The sequence below is a fragment of the Anolis sagrei genome, chromosome 2, assembly GCF_037176765.1.
Source record: "Anolis sagrei isolate rAnoSag1 chromosome 2, rAnoSag1.mat, whole genome shotgun sequence".
Classification (NCBI taxonomy): domain Eukaryota; kingdom Metazoa; phylum Chordata; class Lepidosauria; order Squamata; family Dactyloidae; genus Anolis; species Anolis sagrei.
Window position 1 is genome coordinate 247059911 of NC_090022.1, and position 22080 is coordinate 247081990.

The following is a 22080-nucleotide window of genomic DNA, read 5'->3' on the forward strand; positions in this document are numbered from 1 at the left end:
GTGTGGAATTTGCATGATCCTGTCCACTTCCTCTCTCTTAACCCTTTCCTACCATTTCCTATAACACACAGCAAACAGGAATTATCAGCAACTGAACAAGAAGTTTGGGAAGAATTCACCATGCTTTAAATGAGTTAGGTTCTTGTGGGTTTTTTCGGACTATAGGGCCATGTTCTAGAGGCATTTCTCCTGACGTTTCGCCTGCATCTATGGCAAGCATCCTCAGAGGTAGTGAGGTCTGTTGGAATTAGGACAATGGGTTTATAGATCTGTGGAATGGCTGGGGTGGGGCAAAGAGCTCTTCTCTGCTGTAGCTAGGTGTTAATGTTTCAACTGACCACCTTCATTAGAATTTGAAGGCCTGGCTGAGCCTGGGAAAATATTTTGCTGAGAGGTTGTTTCCTCTCTGCTGTTTTGCTGTTGTAATTTTAGAGTTTTTTTTAATACTGGTAGTCAGATTTTGTTCATTTTCATGGTCTCTTCCTTTCTGTTGAAATTGTCCACATGCTTGTGGATTTCAATGGCTTCTCTGTGTAGTCTGACATGGTGGTTGTTGGTGTGGTCCAGCATTTCTGTGTTCTCAAATAATATGCTGTGTCCAGGCTGGTTCATCAGGTGCTCTGCTATGGCTGACTTCTCTGGTTGAAGTAGTCTGCAGTGCCTTTCATATTCCTTGATTCGTGTTTGGGCGCTGCGTTTGGTGGTCCCTATGTAGACTTGTCCACAGCTGCATGGTATACGGTAGACTCCTGCAGAGGTGAGAGGATCCCTCTTATCCTTTGCTGAACGTAGCATTTGTTGGATTTTCTTGGTGGGTTTGTAGATTGTTTGTATGTTGTGTTTGCTCATCAGCTTCCCTATGCGGTCAGTGGTTCCCTTGATGTATGGCAGGAACACTTTTCTTCTGGGTGGATCTTCATCTTTACTCTCGTGGCTTGTTCTTGGTCTTGCAGCTCTTCTGATGTCTGAGGTGGAGTATCCCTTGGCCTGGGGAACCCAGTTGAGGTGGTTCAGTTCATCTTGGAGGAGGTGGGGTTCGCAGATTCTTTTTGCACGGTCTGCCAAGGCTTTAATGGTGCTTCTTTTTTTGACTTGGGTGATGGTTGGAGTTTTTATGTAGATATCTATCTGTGTGTGTGGGTTTTCTGTAGACGGTGTGACCCAATTGTTGATCTGGTTTGCGGATGACTAGGACATCTAGAAAAGGCAGTCTTCATTTTCTTTTTCCATTGTGAATTGGATTTTTGGGTGGATGCTGTTAAGATTGCCCAGGAACCTGTTGAGTTCTTCTTCTCCATGGCTCCAAATGGACAAGGAACTGCTGCACCTCCATATCAACATCAGCCAGAAGATGAATTCCCAGGACTGGGACAAAATAGACAACCTCACTTACAGGAAAATGGAGAAAAACATGGCTGTCCACACCAAAACATGGCTGCCTTTTCTAGATGTCCTAGTTAGACTGGGACTACATTTGGTACAGAGAAGCCCCATGATCAACTGAACATACTGCTGGGGTTGGTGGGAATTTACCTTGATTTTGGTAAATTCCCACCAGAGAGCACTGAACCCAGCCAACACCGGATCTGGGCCAAACTTGGCACACAGGTCCAACATGGCCAATTGTACATACAGGCCTGGTTTGGGGAGGATTGATCCACGATTCTGGCAGTTGTAGTTCACCCACATCATTATGTATTTTAATGTGAGCATTCATAAACAATAAAATCAAAGCTTGGCTTTTTCTAATAAATAGTGTTGCTAATTAACTAAATGATATTATCTAAAACCTCAAAACAAACAATGCCGTTTTCAAATAACCCGAGCATTGCCAGGTACCCAAGCCAGTATGAAATATTTAAAGGTACAGCAGGATCCCTACAAAAGAGTGGGGGGGGGGGGGCTAGACTAGGGGTGTTGCTTTCTTTTACCTGAAAAAAACCCTCTCTATAAATTTCTAGGACCAGCAGGGCAGTTATCCATAGAATTGCCTTGGAGGACCAAGAAATTTCTAGAGAACTCTATGGTCAACTTTTGGCAGGATTCTTAGAGAAAACAAATCAAGCAAATCCACAAATAATAACATCTCCAAAAGACCTGCAAATGTGGAAGTGCAACTGTATATATAAAATCAGCATCAAATATTGAATTTTTATTGAATACTGTAAGAAGGTTTAGGAAAGATATCTCAATGGAATTTTGAATTCATAAATGTGCTACACCACACTTGTCCAACCTGCTGCCTATGGATTACATGTGACTCAGGACAGTTACAAATGTGTCCCAATATAAAATTATAAACTTATTTCAAACATTCTAAGATTGTTTTTGTAATTCAATTTTGTGGTTCTCGGGTGTGATCTTTTTTACAACAGTGAAACAGAATGGAATAATCGTAGTATGTTACATCTCCAAATATCAGAGCATTATCTGTAATTTGTATTATAATTACAAACAGTTCAGCCAGAATACCTACTTGATGCTTTTAAAAGGATAACACATAGAATAGGATAACAGGATAACACATAGAATTATTATGCAAGAACTTTTTTTTTGCCTATTCATAGTTGTTGATACCACAAAAATTATGCACGGGCTTTTTTCTTGGTGCTTATAAGCAATTGTTAATATTATGACCTCTTCACATGGGCTGCTAGATTCACCACACATTGTGATGAATCTAGTGACTGCTGTTGGAGGGGTGTGTGTGGGAACTCATTGCCCCACATCGCCTAGCTTACCTTTAAGCCGATCTCATGGGGGGGGGGGGGAGTCGACCATGTGGCTTCCCCTCATTCCTTCTGGTGCAACATGGGAAGCCTGCTGTGTTGCTGCCACAGTGGCATATTCCGGTTCCGCAGAAATTGACCCACAAAGCCCCACTAGAAGTTACTTTGCATCATGAAATGAGAGCCAATGGGCTCCGTGGGTCAACTATGGCTGAACTGTCGTATGCCGCTAAAGTAAGCCCTGTCTGATGAGATTTATTTATTTATTTGTCGTGTCAGGGCAACCAGTCAATTATATTACATTTCTAACAGAACAAAGTAAACAAACAGACAAAATACAAAATTTGTGGGTTTGATAGTTGATTAAATGTCCTTTGACGAGTAGCTGGCCACTTGGAGTGCTTCTGGTGTTGCTGCAAGAAGTCCTCCATTGTGCATGTGTCTGATGAGATTGTTCATGTCTTTTATATGTGGCCCAAGACAGTTTTTTGCTCAGTGTGTCCCAGGGAAGCCAAAAGGTTGAACACCACTGTGCTACCTTATCAGTATATTGGGGTAAAGTTGCTGAATTAGAAAGACTAGAATTAATTGCTGAAAAGTTTGTTTTGAGCCACAACCATGATCGAAGAATCAGTAATTTGGAATATTGAAGATAACATAAGAGAAAATGAGAGAAAAAAAGAGTTTACTAGTTCCAAGTATACAAAAAATATTGCACAAAGTCTAATGTCAAAACTTCAGAGCAGAATCATAATTCAATCTCAAACGTTTTAGCTATCCTAATTACTTGATATTAGGGCATCTAAACTGGCAGTATTATGCAGTTTGAAGCTAGCTTGAAACTATGCTGGCTATACAATGTATGCTGCCAAAACTTTCTGCAGCACACATTAAGGAAGTTGGCCAATTGCCCCTTGGGATAGGTAATTGATACCTCACTGCTGTCACTTTCTTTTTTTCCCCCACCTCATCTGCCTCCACAGTGCATGTTCGCATCTCACCTGAAAATTGAGGGGGGAGCATTTTTATACTGCAGATTCTGAAACTGGTTCGAAGCCACCTCCCATGATTAATTTAACTACCATCCTAGCCTTCAACCTGTTCCAGAAATTGCAATCTAATCTTCTGCATAGGCAAACCAGTTCCAAACCAACCTCAGTGGTCAGTGTAGATGAGCCCATTGTGTTGGAGTAACAACCCTAGCACTAGATGAACTATCCAGTTAGATGGACTAGTGGGGAAACTGTTTATGACAACAAGCCACATACGTATTCAGGCTTATATTGATCAACAATGTTTGCCACATAATCCTTGGCTGCCAAAGGCCAAGTGAAACAAACTGCTGGAGAACAGGATAGATTCTATATCAAATATGTCAAAGAAAGAAAAAGTTTCAAGATAAAGAGATAACTTGTTGAACATTAAAGAAACAGAAAATGTGAATAGAATGAAAAATTACCTTGAAAGTAGGGGAAAATGTACTACAGCAGTGTTTCTCAACCTGTGGATCCTCAGGTGTTTTGGTCTACAACTCCCAGAAATCCCAGCCAGTTTACCAGCTGTTAGGTTTTCTGGGAGATGAAGGCCAAAACAGGCTGAGAACCACTGTGCTACATGGTCATTGTATAGCATAGAAGGGAAAGATGAGAAGGTAAAATTTGAAAAGGATTATAGAATAGGAGATTGATAAAATGAAAGACTTGCATGTGATGCAGCAGCTAAAAAGCTAATGGGATTTGGGCTGCATCAAAGGGATTATCAAATATGAATCAAGGGAAGTAATGCTTTGGTCAGACCTCACCTGGAATATTGTGTCCAGTTCTAGGCACTACAATTCAAGAGGGATATTGACAAGCTGGAATGTGTCCAGAGGAGGGCAACTAAAATGACAAAAAGCCTGGAAATCATGTTCTATGAGCAGCTGTTAGTGTAGCCAGCAGAAGAGAAGTTTGAGAGGAGGAATGCTACTTATGTTTAAATATTTGAAATGATGTTATAAGGAAGAGGGAGCAGGCTTCTTTTCTGCTGTCCTGGAGACTAGGACTCAGAGCAGTAGGTTAAAATTAAAGGAAAGGAGATCCTACTTGAACATTAAGATTTTCCTCACTGTAAGAACTGTTCAACAGTGGAACTCACTGTGTCGGAGTGTGGTGGAGTCTCCTTCTTTGAAGACTGGATGACCATCTGTCAGTGGTGCTTTGATTATTCTTTTCCTGCATAACAGGGTGTTGGACTAGATGACCCATATGGACTCAACTCTCTGATTCTCTATATTTGGTCCAGGAACAAGTGCTGTGAATAGCAACAAATATGGGAAGTTGGTATGAGGGCTTTATAAGTAGTATACACCGTCTTTGTAAACAAAAAGAAATAGTGTGCGCCGCAAGACAGCACAGAGTATAATGATGAAATAGCCTACAAAATACATTGGAATTGATGCAGAAAACATTATTTAATTTTTTTTCAATTTTGAAAAAAATACTTTGTCTGATGGTTGTTATTCCTTATTAGTCTACTCCCTATTAACAGTAATGTAATCATACCTCTACTCAAAACCAGACTACTAATTCAGGAGTCGCACAGCAGATTAATACCCCCTTCATTGAGAAAAGGTAATATGCCATTGTTAAATTCTTTCTTAAAGTTAGTCAAAGATTTCTCCTTAATTTGTCCATTTCTGCTGTTTCACAGGGTTTCATCAGCCATTCTTCTTGAGATAGAAGAACTGGTTCTTTCCACCTCTAATTGCTTCTTGCAGCAATTGTCACATATTGTATTATTCTTGGAAATTTTCTTTCTAGAGGAAAGTCCAACATTGCCAAGAAATAAAACTCTGATCTCATCTTAGGCTTAACCTTAACAATATCTTCCAGCATCAAACATATTTGAGTCCACTATTTCTGGGCATTTCCAGAAGACCACCACATGTGATAGAATGCCCCAACATTCTACTCACAACTAAGAAGAAATGGACAGAAAGATAAGGAGCAGCTAGATTGTGTAGGACTTTGGATGTTAGCTCAGTATACTTGTTCTGCATCCTGAAGGGAATGGATAACCTATGGAGAGATATCAAAAGCCAGGCAATATGATCAAAACTACAGGCAAAAAGTTAATCTTTGTAGCAGAATGTTGAAAGGAAACTAGAGGACTAAGTGAGGTAATGGAAGACCAGCCAAAAGGGCATTTTAGTTATCAAATGAGAAATGACCAAGTCATGAAGAATAAAAATAGTAAGACAGCAGGGTCTTTGGATTCATTCATATAAATATTAAAATAACCCATGATAAAAGTGAATATTATCTGAGAAAAAGAAATTTGAGCAAAAATAAAAATCAGGAACAAAAGTTGAAAATGGGCCAGGTGGATGGTAAATTACTACAATCCGCAGGTGTAGAACCAAAAAGAGTCTCACAGCATGGGCCTCAAAAGAAGAGAAATAATGAGTCTGTGGGAAGGAAAAAAAGTTGAAACTGTCAGGAGCTAGATAATAGAAGCTTCACACCACCCTACAATCATGGTGACTATTATGAGAAAAGGAGAGTTCTTTGAAGGAGAGGGCAGCTGAAGTAGCAGTATCATAGGCAGGAAACCAGTGCGAGTAAGATGGTGAGAAGATCTGGCTAGAAATAAATCATGAACAGTTGCAGCTTTAGGAGCAGTTGATGGACAGTTCCACAAGAGAAAAATAAGGGAAGCTGGGGAGAAGGGGGACAGCAGGTAGGTATCAGATTAGAGGGAGTGGAAGAGATAGGAGCCATAACAAAAAGAGAAAAAGCAAAGCAAAAGTTTAAAGAACGGTTACAATTGAAATTATAACTATAACCAAAAGAGAAAATAGGTAAGCTGCAAAGAGAAAATACAGGATATGAAGATCACTAGTAATGAAACTAGGCTATGTTAGTGCAGGGGTGTTAAACTCCTTTTCACTGAGGGCCACATCAGCCTTGCAGTTGCCTTCAATGGACCAATTGTAATTGTAACACTGTATAAATGTTACCCTGGCATTTGAAAGCCTCACGAACCACATAAAATGACATGGTGGAGTAGATTCAGCCCATGGGCCTTGTGTTTGACAAGCATGTTCTAGTCTAGTAGAAGTACTGTAAGGCTCATTAACTACTGAAACACTCAGATTTATTTTGTTAGCCCATCCCCCAAAACACAATTGAATATTGTTTTGTGTGTTTCATAAAATATAGAATATTAAAATGTAGGGGATATAAAATAGGGATATTTAACGAAAATTGATTTCTCTTTATTCTTTTTGTTAAAGTTAATTATAATTAGTAATCTATTGCTCATCTATTACACAACAGTTATGAATTTTAGTTAATTACTATATATATAATAGCATGTGGATATTTATGCCTACATACATAGATATCAACTTTTCTTTTGGAGGATGGTTTGAGCCTCTGCAGGGCCATACTGAAGCTTAAGCAGTAGAAAGGAATGAGTAAGAACTGCCTCTGCCCGTTCCTTATGAGATCATCGTGAATAGAATTGCACTTGGAGGATGTTCCTAGTGACAGAATAAAAACTGGTGCTATCTCAGTGTGGGCAGTTGTGGATGGACCAGAGCAATTGGTCACACTTCCACGTCTCAGAGATCTGCAGCCGCAGATCTTGATACAGCCGCAGGAGCATAGCAGCATTTCTGGTTTCATTTTATTTTAGGCCTGGTGTGCGTGTGTGTGACATCAATGTGGGAGATGTGTGGACAAAACGTTAATGCTTTATTTTAAGGTGGTTTTTAACTGTTGTTGCTTGGAAAAAGCCTTTGTTGCACAACTTACCATATAAGATATTATTGTTGTTTCAAAAATCATTAAAGCAAGCCTGCACAAGCTGTGGCCCTCCAAGTGTTTTGAACTCCCAGAATTCCTGACCATTGGACAAGCTGGCTAGGGCTTCTGGGAGTACTAAACACTTGGGGGAGCACAAGTTGTGCTGGCCTGCCTTAAAGTGTCAGAAAAAATACATATTGAAAGTTATTTATTTATTTACAGCATTCTTATCCCGCTCTTTTCAGCTCGAAGGCGATTCAAGGTAGCGTACAAATTGGCAACAATTAGATGCCATAACATACATATATGCATCAGTTAAAAACATTTAAATCGCTTAATAAAATCCATATAAAATTGCTGTTTTAACATTTTACTGTAATATGAATTATGATGTTTTATTGACTGTATATGATATTATGGTTGGAAACCGGTCTGAGTCCCTCAAGAGAGGTGAGAAGGTCAATATACAAAACCTTTAAATAAATAAATAAATAAAAACCATTAAAACTATAATAATCAATGTATTCCAGTTTAGCTCCTTATCCATTTACATCATTTAAATAAATTAAAAACATGGTGTTAGCACAGTGCTATGTTTGGTCACATACAGTGGAGTCTCATTTATCCAACATAAACGGGCTGGCAGAACATTGGATAAACGAAAATATAGGATCATAAGGAGAGATTAAGGAAAAGCCTATTAAACATCAAATTACGTTATGATTTTACAAATTAAGCACCAAAACATGTTTTACAACAAATCAACAGAAAAAACAGTTCAATACATGGTAGCGCTATGTAGTAATTACTGTATTTACGAATTTAGCATTAAAACATTGAAATGTATTGAAAACATTGACTGCCTGGAGAAACAGCTGTGGATTCAGGCAGAAGGCAGACTGCGTTGGATAATACAGAACGTTGGATGAGTGAAGGTTGGATAAGTGAGACTCTACTGTACATGTTTTTTTCAGTTGTAAGGACCTCTCTGTTTGTTGCATGTAAATGGTTGGAAATTATTTAAATCAAAGCAGTGTCCACGTTATTGGCCTAAATACACTAACACACCTTTTTCCCAGAGTGGAATCCAAGGCAGCTTCCAGAGATGTTTAAAAATATTGATATTTACATTTTAAATACAATTAGAATCAACAAAAGATAAATAAAACATCTAAGCAATCTCATCTTGGATGAGCAACCACCAATGAATACCAGATGCTATTGGCTATATTTCAGAAGACCTCTGAATATACCTTGCAAAGAAAACTTAGAAGATTCATTGGGCAGGCGATTTGAAAGCACACACAGAGACATGGCATCCACATAATATAATATTGTATATTGATAATCTCACCTAATTTTAAGAATATTGTAAAAAAAAACCTTTCATTTGCAGTCAGAGGTAAATTCTGAGGTAAATTCTCAGAAATTTACCTCAACAATAGATAGGAAGAATTTCTGTGTTTCATGAGAAAATTATTCATTGCTGGCTCCCCAAGGATTTTCTAACACTTTACATAGTGTCTTGTTACTGGTAAGTCCTTTCTTTTATTGTACTTCTGGGCAGAGCAATTATAGGTCCTTCTATCTTATTTACTCAAGGATCACATCTCTAGAACAGGGGTTCTTAAACTTTACTCTTGGGGCTCCTCGAGTGATAGTGAGAGACTTGGTGGCAACTTGTTGCTTCCCGCCTCCTCCTCCTCTTTCCTCCTCTTCCTCCTCCTGAGAAATGCAGGGGAATTAAAGTTTGGAACTGTTGAAACAACAGCAACAGCAGCGTCCTCCCAGGGCACAGACCCTTTCTTCCCCAGCTCCCTTTACTGTCCAGTCTCTCCCCCACCCCTTGCTTTCAAACCCCTCTTTAGCTCCCACCACTTAGGGGATGCTTTGATTGTGCTTTTCCTGCATGACAGAAGGGAGTTGAACTGGATGCCCCCTCAGGTTTCTGTTGCTGCTGTTTTTATTATTATTCCAAAGGCTATATGGCCATTCGTTGGGGGTACTTTGTGCTTTTCCTGCATGGCAGAAGGGGGTTGGACTGGATGGCCCCTGGGGTTGCTCCTATTCCTACTACTACTGAGGTGGGATTACCATCTGCCAGGGGCACTTTGTCCTTTTCCTGCATGGCATAAGTGGGTTGACTGGATGCACTCTGAGGTTATTCTCATTATTCTTACTACTACTACTACTACTACTACTACTAAGGCTGGATGACCATCTGTTGGGGGTGCTTTGATTGTGCTTTTACTGCATGGCAGGAAGGGGTTGGATGATGACCCTTGGGTCTTCAATTGAAATACTGTTAAGATTATGTTGGTTAAAATTGTTCTTCATTTTAAATATTGTATTGTTCTTTCTTTTGTATCTCTTTCTATTTTTTGCACTACAAATGAGATATGTGCCGTGTGCATAGGCATTTGTTCCTTTTTCAATTAGTTTACTGATAAACATTTCTTGGGGCTCCATGAGAAACTTTTCTTATATAAAGGGCTCCGCAACTGAAAAGGTTTGAGAACCTCTGGTCTAGAAGGTTGGTCTTGTAGTATCAAATGGAGGCTAAACGTATGCTACCTTTCTTTGCCAGCAGTTGCTCCTTTAGAATTTAATGATACATAACTCCAGTAACTTTCAAACTTGCTGCTCAGATGTTCATCATATCAATGGTAGATTTTCTTCCTTGGCAAAGTAAATGAGTAGTTTGCAGCAATTTGGCAGAAATGTATGGGGTAGATGTATCAATTTTCAGTACTTTTTATTTGCTGTAACCCTTGCAATCTTCACTAGGCGAATCTCAATCTGGCACAACTCATCAAACAGAGTAGGGATGCCACATTTCATATTAATAGCTTGACAGCTCATTTTTGAAGCAATAGAATTTTGTGACTTGCAGAGACAGAACCAGAGGTGATTCAGAGGGACAACAACATCTTTGATTAATCCATTTAAATAGCAGGATTCTACACATGTTTTCTTCTTTCCCATTATCTTTGGTAGGATTTGAAGAATGCTGAATATGAATAATGTTTTCATGAGTGGATTTGTGCCTTTCTTTACATTTTCAATCCTACATCTTCTTTCAAATTGCTCTCACATTGGCAATATCTTTGATTGCTAAGCTTTTGCGCTGTCAAGTTGCAGTCATCCTATGTCAAAACTGGGAAGCCTTTGGCCCTCCAGAAATTTTGGGGTTCAGCTCCCAGAAACCCTTGCCAGCATTGTTCATAGTATGTGTGAGAATTATAGTCTAAAAAATCTGGATAAACAAAGTTCCCTAGGCCTGTCCTTATGAATAATCAGAAAATATACTTCTCGGCTCATGTACTTTATAGCTAAATCTTTTCACCAGTTAATTTTATACTATCTGGTTTACATTTTAACTGATGGCAGATATTGTTTTCTCTTACAAAAATATTTATATTATTCAAATACAACAGTGATCTGGCTGGTGTTCATTCTGCCGCTTGTCAAGCTCTGTCTCTAATGGTGTCATTTCTTTTCATATCTCTAAGGCGATTGAAACTGTGTTCTTTAAAGTGAAATGTCCTAAACCAGTGTGTGGCAATTCCTATTAGCCAAAGAGCATCACAAACAGTAATAAGGTCTCCAAGGACCACTTTTCTTGCAAGCTCCGTAGTCATATTTCCTCATTAGTTCATTTCAGTTGTCACTACTGCCATGTTCCAAGCTTTTGCAATGAACACCAAAACAAGTAAAAACTATGTATGCATATAGAACAGACAATTATTTTCCATAATTCGGGGTCTTTTCGAATTCATGTGATAACTTGTACTTTACACATTTTAATTAATTAACCTTTATCCTGATTCACCATAGTATATTAGAAAGGCGGTTCCTAGGAAAAATGCACAAATTATAAGGCATTATCACTCTCTTCTCATGTTTAGATTACTTATTTTAATGTATAAAATCTTATGTTTACTACACTGTAAGCACAAACTTTATTCTCTTTTGGAGTAATTATTATTAAAGGGTAGAAATGTACTGAGAATGAAAGAATTATTTTAAATGTTTACAAGCACACGTTGGTAGAAGAAAAATGTGAACATGTGATAATCTCTCCACACTTCACTTTATTACTATTCTATTGCTTGTGACATTACACAATAGCATTCAGTACTGTACCTTTGAGGTGATTAGCTGTGTACTGAATTTCTTAGTACATATAATATAAAAAATTCACAGAATGATATAAATGACAATTAGTAGCTAAAAGGGTTTTTTCATGTCAGGAGTGACTTGAAAATCTGCATGTTGCTTCTGGTTTGAGAGAATTCACCATCTGCAAGGACGTTGCCCAGGGGGCACCCGGATGGTTTTAAAAAATGTTTTATCATCCTTATGGGAGACTTCTCTCATGTCCTGCATAGGGAGCTGGAGTTGACAGAGGGAGCTCATCTGCACTCTCCCTGGATTTGAATCTCCGACCTATCAGTCTTCAGTCCTACCGGCACGAGGGTTTAACCCACTGTGCCAATGGGGGCTCCTACCAAAAAGTGGCGTAGCAGTATTATGAATAACTTCAAATTGTGTTGATGTTTGGGATTACTTTGAATAAGGTAAAGGTTTCCTTCCCCTTGACATTAAGTCTAGTTGTGTCTGACTGGGTGGTAGTGCTCGTCTCCATTTCTAAGCCAGCTGCGCCCATACCTTGGGAAGTCAGACCTGGCCACAGTGGTCCACGCTCTTGTTACATCCCGATTAGATTACTGCAACGCACTCTACGTGGGGTTGTCTTTGAAGACTGTTCGGAAACTTCAATTAGTCCAGCGGGAGGCAGCCAGATTAGTCACCGGAGCATCATACAGGGAGCATACCACCCCTCTGCTATGTCAGCTCCACTGGCTGCCGATCCAATTCCAAGCACAATTCAAAGTGCTGGTTTTGACCAACCAAACCCTATACAGTTCCGGCCCAGCGTATCTGTCCAAACGGATCTCCCTCTACGTCCAGCCTCGGAGTTTAAGATCTTCTGGGGAGGCCCTGCTCTCTGCCCCGCCTCTATCACAAGTGAGATTGGCGGGGACGAGGAGCAGGGCCTTCTTGGTGGTGGCCCCTCACCTGTGGAATTCTCTCCCCGGGGAAATTAGATCAGCGACATCCCTCCTTTCCTTTAGAAGGAAATTAAAAATATGGATTTGGGACCAGGCGTTTGGGCAATATAGCAGATGAATAAAGGACTATGACGACCGATAAGAATAGATAATGTAGAACGAAATATGGACTCTGAGTTGGCGAATGCTGAGCTTGAGATTGGCTTATTGACTGTGATATATATTGATTGTTTTAACTGTCTTAATTGTTTTAATTGCTGTTTTACACGTTTATTTGTATTATTGTGTAGGCATCGAATTGTGCCTTTTTGTAAGCCGCCCTGAGTCCCCCCTCGGGGGTTGAGAAGGGCGGGGTAGAAGCACGCGAAATAAATAAATAAATAAGCTGGCAAGCCGGCGTTATCAGTAGACACCGCCAAGGCTATGTGGCCGGCTTACATTTAATATTACATGTTTATTCTAATTGCAACATGTACAAAAGAGGATCTGGTATACAAGTATAATTAGAATTAGCCAGTCTATTTCTCTACATATGCCAGTTATATACAGCCACAATTGCCTGATTTTTATGATAAATGAATGACAGCTAGTAGAGCACTGTGAAGTTGATAAAGCTGAGCATCTTGGAAAGAAAGACATTATGTTTATTGTAGAAAAGGTAAATGCTGAAATTGCTTTTAAAAGGTTACTATGAAACAAATAATTTGTACAGTAAAATCTTAATATATGTTTTTATTATTGTTTTGATGAGGACTTATATGTTTTGGGGAAAGTATAAAAAGGGCAAAAATGCAATTCTGAGTTTGAAATTAACACAGCTATTAGAAATGCCATTCTACATTTCCATTTTAATTCATGCATGTTTTGTTGCTTCATATATTTTTTCAAATGATAGATACTATTTCATGCAATGATATTTACTGATGTCTGTAATGATAACTGTGGACATACCGACATGAATCAAAATCCTATTAAAATTGAAAACTGCAATTTAATAGCTTCAAAATGTTTAACTTACATTTCTTTTATGGTTGTATGATTTAATTGAGCTACACATTATGTTGGTATTCAACATATTATTGTCTCTTTGAACCATTTGTGTAATATCTCAGACAGGATGCATTAATGGAAGTCCTTTATGTCATTAAAATATCTATTTTCCATGAATGGCTCCTGTCCGAAATAGTGAACTCATTCTAATTGCAAGGAAAGGATCTAATGTATTTTGAAATTACTTTGGCTATATGAAGAATAAATTGAAATTTTAATGTCATTGATCAGTCATTGACATTCTGAAGATTGAGTAGCCCTTGTCCTTCATTAGTACAAAATATAAGTAAACAACTTTTAATGCAGATTTGTCTGTATTCCAGATGCGTGGAAGTCATTGCTAAAGAAGGACAGAACTTGAAAGAACTTTATTTGGTGTCATGTAAAATTACAGACTATGGTAAGTAATATTCCTTCAAGAGAAATGTTTTAGGGTCAGTTTTTTTAGATACCTCTTATCATGGTTTTTCAGTCACATGTTTTGAAGATGCACTTCTTCTATATCAGAGCTTTCCAAACATTTCATGTTGGTGACACAATTTTTAGATATGCATCATTTGGAACACAGTTATTTGCGAAGTCATGCAGAATCAGCTGTTTTGCCCTGATCGCGCAAACTGTGCAGTATCTGATTCCTAGTACATGGCGTGCATTCACAAAAGGGGATATTTTAGTGCACCATACTAATTGACACTATTGCATAAAAAAGCATTCTAATTGATATTGTTTGTTTCACACTTATTCAGAGATTTCTCGCTAATGTTTGCGCGCAACACACTTATACACTGCAGTCAACACACTAATTTGCCTCAACACACAATTTGGAAAGCTCTCTTCCATACTTGCCTGGGGATGGGGACCTGCTAGAGAACTTCTCTGTGTCATACATATACCATACATACAAATGTAGGATATAAATATTTAAAATATATAATAAATAGCTTCTAAACTGATACGGAAGGAGTCTATTATCTTAACATGTCCAGGTGTCAAATCTCTTCCGTCAGAGCATTGAGATTGGCAGAAAAAAATAGTCCTCTGGATAACATTTGTCATTCTTGCCACATGGCATGTTTTCAATACATAATGAGGTAATCCAGCCATATTGGATAGGTAAACTATGTATGATCCAAATATTCTCCATCTTTAGAAACTATCTCACAGTTCCCAGTTTGAATTCCCTTGTGAAATGTGAGTTGTATGTCAGAGATGGGCAAAGTATGGCCGTGGACTGCATTCTCTTTGGAACACCCTCTCCAGGGAGATTAGGCAAACTCCCACACTGTCCACTTTTTGCAGGGAGCTGAAAACTTGGATGTTTCAGCAAGCATTCAAGAATGTTTAACACCATATAAATGCCCACTCCCTAGTTAACCAGATTGGACGTTGCTCTCTTTATACACTCAATTCCATGGCCCTATAGTCTGCTGTTTGCATTTCCCCATACCCAGCCCTTTTGATTGTGGAATCATGCCCATTTTAGTAGCCCTGGTTCCTGGATTTGAGTATTGATTGGATGGAGTTTTAATGCTAATGGTTTATACTTTATGTCTATTTAACTTCGTTTTTAACTGGACAATTGCTTCATTTGATTATGTTCTTATTTTAATTGTGTTTTTGTTTGATAGATTGTTTGTTTATTGTCTTATGGACATTTGGTCCCATGTAAACCTCCTTGAGTTCCTTTGGGCGATGGTGGTGGGGTATAAGAATAAAGTTGTTGTTGCTGCTGTTAAACATCTAGGACAAACAGGGGTCATTGGAGAGTGTGGGGGGTGAGGATATGGTCCCAGATACCCACTAGGAGATATTAGAAATATCCCCTCACATATTTTGCCCCTCTACTGCTCTAAAAATGAGGCTTGTCTTAAATTTACAGTGGCCCAGGAGAGGCAACTGTGTAAAAAAAAAACCCTGCCTTCAGTGCCCCTCAAAGGGTGTTATCGGTCAATTAGGAGGAAAAGAAAAACATAAATGAGGGGGCTACAGGGTTGAGGGTTGTAGGTCTTCAAAGTCTTCCTAAGACCTCTGTCTGACATTTTTCTGTGTGGAAATATTTCCAGAGTAATTGTGTAGGCAGGTAGTATAAATACCTTAAAAATCCATTAATGGTATGTGGAATAGTTCAATTTTTGCAGAAGAACTTCTTAACTAATTCTGCACCTAAAGAGGTTATGCTCCCCCATTTTCAAAGGAATGGCTTATACGAAACCCAGGGATGTAATTTGTGTAATTTCTCAGTACTTTAAGAATAGTTCTTTCCTATTTTTGAAACTGATGGGATTGACAGAAGTAGTTTGTAATCTGGCACATTGGTCTTCTGTTACATTTCTCAGTCTTTTCAGTTTCAATCTGTTAAGTTTATCAATTTGTTTAGTATGTTAACTTTTTAACGACCCTGATTGTTATGCCTTATGTCATAGTATAGTATTTACATTAGCATTTAAACTGGTTTGGCTTCTGGAAAATGCCCTTGATCGTTGCTGATTTATGGATCAAATTATTTACACAACTGCATATACCTGTAGAACAAGGGTGTTATTATCATTATAGTTTTATGATTAAAAGCAGTAATGAAAAGAGAAAAACTCCTTCCCTCCCATTCACTCTATATATTACTAGTGCTGATAGTCTGGGATAGTTTTGTATGTTTCTAAGGGATGAAAACAGTAGCCCTTTGCTGTAAAGAGGCCCCGTGTCAAATAAATTACATTTGTAAGAAGGCAGTAATCACAGAGAATTGTGGAAATGTCTTTTCAATTTTCTGCTCTAATTCCAGTTTGTATTTATTTCCAGAGATTTATAATTTTTGTTACTTATAAGATTATAGTAATGATGAAAACTTGTGAAAATATAAAATTCACATTTAGGCCTAAAACATGTATAACTTGCAGTAGTAAATAGAATTGTCTGTATTCTGTAATGATATGTTCTTACCTTCCTGAAGTCTGTCTTTTTGCATGTTATATGCACATATACAAACAATTATAAGTAAAGTAGCTTCAGCACATTGGTAAAATATGGATATGTATTATTATTATTAATCATCATCGTCATCATCGTCATCACGTTTCCTCAATGAGGATTCTCTTCAGTACTTGTTTTCATGCACAGGGACGCAAATAGAAACTATATTTGCAAGGCAAAATGTGTACATGTTCTGCTGTACATTTTTGTTCTCAGTGGTAATTAATCAAGGGAAACTGCCACTATTTGTAAATATATTCATAATTGCTTAAATTTATTGGGGCCCTCACATCATCCATAAGTATGCATTACTTGCAGAAATCATTCTTTTAAGTATAGTGATTTAGAGTATTATATAGAGGTTGATGCACAATTGTTCTAGTCAATACAATTTTTGTGGGAATTCCTATTTTTCTTCTCTGGTAGTGGTTCTCAATCTGTGGGTCTCCAGATGTTTTGGCCTAAAACTCCCAGAAATCCTAACAGGTGGTAAACTGACTGGGACCCACACGTTGAGAACTACTGTTCCATGGGGAATAAGCACAGCCTGATAGCCCCCTTACACACAGCTGAAAAAAATCCCACATTATCTGCTTTGAACTGGAATACATGGCAGTATGGACTCAGATAACCCAGTTCAAAGCAGATATTGTGGGGTTTTCTGCCTTGATATTCTGGGTTATATGGTTATGTGAAAGGGCCCCTAGATCAAATACTGCTGTGAAAAAAAATTACCCTTCTTTCACAATACATCCATTTTACACATTAACTTTTGAGTTTACAAGTCAAAATATGTACATGTTCTGTCCTTTTAAAATGTCTGCTATTGAAATATATTCTTATACACTGTTTAGCTTTAAGGAATAATTCTAAATTGCTTCATAATTCATTTTCCAGTTAATATTTTTATGTTCTTGTGTGAACATGTGCCAAATTTCATTGAAGTAACCATCACAATTCCAGTTGGGCAGTACTGTTCATTTGAATTTACAGTAGGTAGTGTGGTGGGGAAGTCGGGTTTCTTTGTAAGGTAGAAACAGGAGATTGGTGGACTTTCCACTGCCTTAGCTGCTCCTTTAAGTAATTTTTAACAGTGGCATGCTTTATAAGCATCACCTTGCATTCGCATGAGGAAAGGCTTTTACATGATAACCCTATTAAAAATGGCGTACAGCCACCAAATATCCCACATTCTTCAGGCTCCCCCACCTTTGGCTTCTAGTGGCAGGAAGATGGACCAGTATGATCACTGTACTGAGTATGTCTCTACAAAAGTAGATTTTGTCAGCTTCATTCTTGGAATCATGGATGTTAAAAGGTTATTAGCCTCCTCTATTAAAGAATCCTGGGGGGTGGGTGGGTAATACATATCTAAGGAATGTATAAACTATCACTTAAGGAATATTCACTTTTGGAATAATGTATACTGCAATAAGTTTTGATGGCAAAAGTTTGTTAATTGTTGGGCTCTATCAAATAACAATTTATAATTTTAAAAAGAGCTGAGCATGCATAGTTTTTGGTATTCTCACGTGGGCCTGGAACCAGTCCTTCACAGTTAGCAAAAGTCCTTGGTTTTTGCACATACCATGACTGCTGCTGTAAAGGAATAAAACCATGTGAAGGACTGACAGGTGAAGACTGGTCCCCTCAGTCATGTTGTAAACTATATAAATCATTTCTTATGGAAAAAGTTATATTCAAACTTTGTTGACAATATTGAGTACTAACGAATGCAAAAAGAATGTTTTCTGACAGTGCTCCATGGAAGTCATAACTATAAGAAATCTATTATCTTTAAATAACTTTAAAAATACTCCTGAAGTCATGAAAATTCCAGGCAATTTCCTTTGAAAGTCAGTTTGGAATGCCACTGTGCATCGCAAAGCCCCATGCAGTGAAGTAAATTACAACAGTAGCATGTTCCTCAACACTATAAAGTTGCAAATCTTTTGTCTTGAGGCATATAATGAGGTATTTTCTGATGGAGAGAGCCAATAAGCTTAACTGTTAATGTTTGATAGATTATGAATTGATTTAGTACAACAGTTGTCATCACCTTCTTATCCACCAAATGGATTTACTGAAAAATAACAGGTTAGACAGAGCTGTTTAAAACAAACTTATCATCGCATCCAGTCAGCACTGCTCTCCACCTATGATTTGTATTCCACTATTTCTGTAGTTGTCATTCATGTTGCAGAAGTCTGATTTATTATGATTAAATCTGATTCAGTTCAAAGCACCCATTATCTCCATTTAAATTCCTCTAAAACACATTTTAGTATACAACTCTTCTCTAAGAGTTTGTTTTGTATCCTGGACAGGAAACCAAAGAGAACCAGATATTGAAAAACAAGAAACAGAGGTTAAATGCTAGCCTAACATTTAATCTTCTTAAAGCTACATTAATCTTACTTGGGCCCTTGGGATATATGGCAGTTCTGTCACTGTCACACATATAATCAGACCTTTGCAGAAACTTCCCCCTTTTATCTATTTGTATCCTGTTTTGCACTTAGTCTCCCAAAGTAACTTAACATTCAAGTTCTGTTCCAGACTCTCCACCAAAATGAGTTTCACAAAAGTAGGTTCCATTCAAATCTTCCTGATCAATGTTTCAGACCTCCTCTGTGTAGTTTGCAGTATGTGACAATGGGGATAAGTGCAAGTTACGTGCTTTTTTTCTGGTCCTTGCAATGTGTGAATAGTCCTGAGGTCATTCTATTTTTGTGATCCAGAAATCCAACCTCTGGTCCAAGGACCTGAAGGCACAGAGCTCAAGTTAGTATCTTTAAAACATTGTTTCCAAAATAATTTAAAAGTGTAAATTACAGTTCTTCTGTAAGTCAAGTGGAATGATGCTAGTTTTTGAAATGTCAGGGATCTTTCTAACCTAGCTAAGTTAATGGCCTATTTTATTTGTTATTCTCTTTCATCCGGTGCCCCATTCTTGCTTATTTATTAACTGTACATACTAAAACACATTGCATCTAATTATAAAATGCCAAGAGCTCATATGAAACGCTTCTATAAATATGTAACCACTTGGGCCCTAGTACACAAAAAAGAAAGATAATAATTGAAGCAGAAGCTCTGTGCAAATTCCAGTAATAAAGAAAATTAAATTTAGCAGTGTCTGAGGAAAAATGGCCCGATAACTATAAAATGTAACAATATGGATTTCTTTTGAAAATATATGCCTTTGTTAAGAATGGACATTTTCTGGATGGCTTTTTAAACTTCTGGCTAGCTATAAATATCTGATCATTTGCTGTATAAATGGAAAGTTAGTATGATGCACTGGAAAAGTGCAGGGATTGGTTAAAAAAAGGCTTCAGTTCAAATTGCCTTCAGCCATGAAGTCTCCAGAGTAACCTTCTGGTGTTCTTTCCTGGCCTAACCTTCCTGCACCACTCCAGGTAAACTTTCATTAAACTGCAAAGTTGTGGAAACAAATACTACCTGTCCCTAGACTGGATGCTCAGAAATAAATAGACTTTGAGAGGAGGATGAAATATATCAAAGGTGTATATACTTGGCCAAATGTAAACTTAAAGTTGGTGCAATCCTTTTATGTGTTTCCTGAGAAGGAAGCATCACAGAACGCCACTCATTTTTTAATAGAGGTGTACAGAATTGCAGTGTTATTTTAATATTTGAATAGCCTTGGTTCCTTGCCAGTGGGGGAAAAATGAGATATTAAATAGAAATCAGAACCACAAAATAACAAAAGGATTTTGTTTTTGTTTACTCCCTGGACTGCAATGGGCATTAAGCATTAAAGACTAAACTACCACTACACAAAGACTTGTTGGATCCATGGGAACATTGGGATCAACAATACCCCATTCAAACTGTCTGCTTTTGGCTTAACATGAGTAAAGGAATTGGATAAAATTGTAAATGTTTACATTATACAGAGACTGATTTCCTAGTTGTGTTGTTGCTTTTCGTTAAATAGTTTCTGACTTGTGGTGACCCTAACGTGAATCAGAAGGCATTCTTAGCAAGATTTGTTCAGAGAAGATTGAACTATGACTCTGGAGAACAGGGTTTAGATCCCTGCTCGGCCATGGAAACCCACTGGGCAAGTCTTGTCTCAGAGGAAGGAAGGTAAATGCAAAGCCCCTTTGTACAGGTTTTTATCAAGAGAACCCCATGATAGCTTTAGCTTGAAGGCACACAGTAGTGCTAATGCGAGTTTATTTATGCAAAGGCAGAATAAAAATGTAATAATTGCGTCATCTTTCCTTATTGAAAAACTTATGGAAGCAATAATGATGACACAAAAAACTTACAATGATCAGGATTATTTTGTCTCTATTTAGGTATAATCAATATGGCCCTCCACATTTATGGGGCTAGGGGTGAGAAACTCCATGGAAAAACCACAGATATCTCTGAAGACAGGGCAAGACTTTCGTGTATAGCTGGCAAGAGGGAAGGATGCTACTGTGCCTTCCCCAAAGCTGCGGTGTCCAACCTTCCCTTTTTGAGCAAGGTTCTGTAGTGTGTTCTGAAGGGATTTTTGGATGGAATTGATTATCTAGATCCATTTCAATCTTGTTTCAGACCTGGCTATGGTGGATGACCTCGACAGAGAGCTTAGATGGGAGAGTGTAACCCTGTTGGTTCTCCTGGATCTCTTCGCAGCTTTCAATACCATTGACCCTGTTATCCTTCTGGATCCAATCTAGTCACAGCATCTAGCTGGGATGGGACTGGGAGATGCTGTTTTACAGTGGCTGAGTCCTACCTTGATGGACATACCCAGAAAGTGGTGCTGGGGGACTCCTGTTCAAACTCCTGGCCATTGACCTGCGGGGTTCCATTTTGTCGCCCATGCTGTTTAACATATACATGAAACTGCTTGGAGAGGTCATCTGGAGTTTCAGGGTATGGTTCCACTTATATGTGGATGACTCCCAACTCTAGTATTCCTTTCCACCTAAAGCCAAGGAATATTTTCTGACCCTAAACCAGTGCCTGCCATCAGTAATGGACTGGATGAGGGCAAACAAGCTGACACTTAATAGAAACAAGACAAAGGTACTCCTCGTCATTTGGAAGGCAGATCAGTGAATAGGGATCCAGCCTGTGCTGGATGGGGTTACACTTTCTCTGAAGACACAGGTCTGCCATTCAGGAGTCCTCCTGGACTCAAAGCTAAACCTGGAGGTCCAGGTATCTGCTGTGGCCAGGATGGCCTCTGCACAATTAAAACTTGTGTGCCAACTGCTCCCGTTCCTTGAGAACCCAGATCTGACCATAGTAGTACACACCTTAGTTACATCCCATCTGGATTACTGTAACACACTATATGTGGAGCTGACTGTGGAGAGTGCTCGGAGTCTTCAGCTGGTCCAAAGAGCCGCAGCCAGGTTGCTAACTAGGGCTGGCTACAGGGAGTGGACAACCCTCCTGTTGCAGCAGCTCCACTGGGTGCCAATTTGTTTCCAGGCACAA

General features: G+C 38.5%; 1 protein-coding gene across 2 annotated transcripts in view; it reads left to right on the plus strand.

The window, feature by feature from the left end:
* The window catches only part of FBXL17 (F-box and leucine rich repeat protein 17), a 192200-nt gene that overhangs the window by 109209 nt on the left and 60911 nt on the right, over positions 1–22080 (plus strand). For both annotated transcript variants that reach the window (XR_010909329.1, XM_060761877.2), the window contains one exon: positions 13968–14044. Coding sequence is in view for 1 of the 2 variants with exons in the window: in XM_060761877.2 (XP_060617860.2) it covers positions 13968–14044 (77 nt within the window). In the remaining variant the exon portion in view is untranslated. Of the gene's footprint in view, positions 1–13967; positions 14045–22080 lie in introns of those variants that run through there.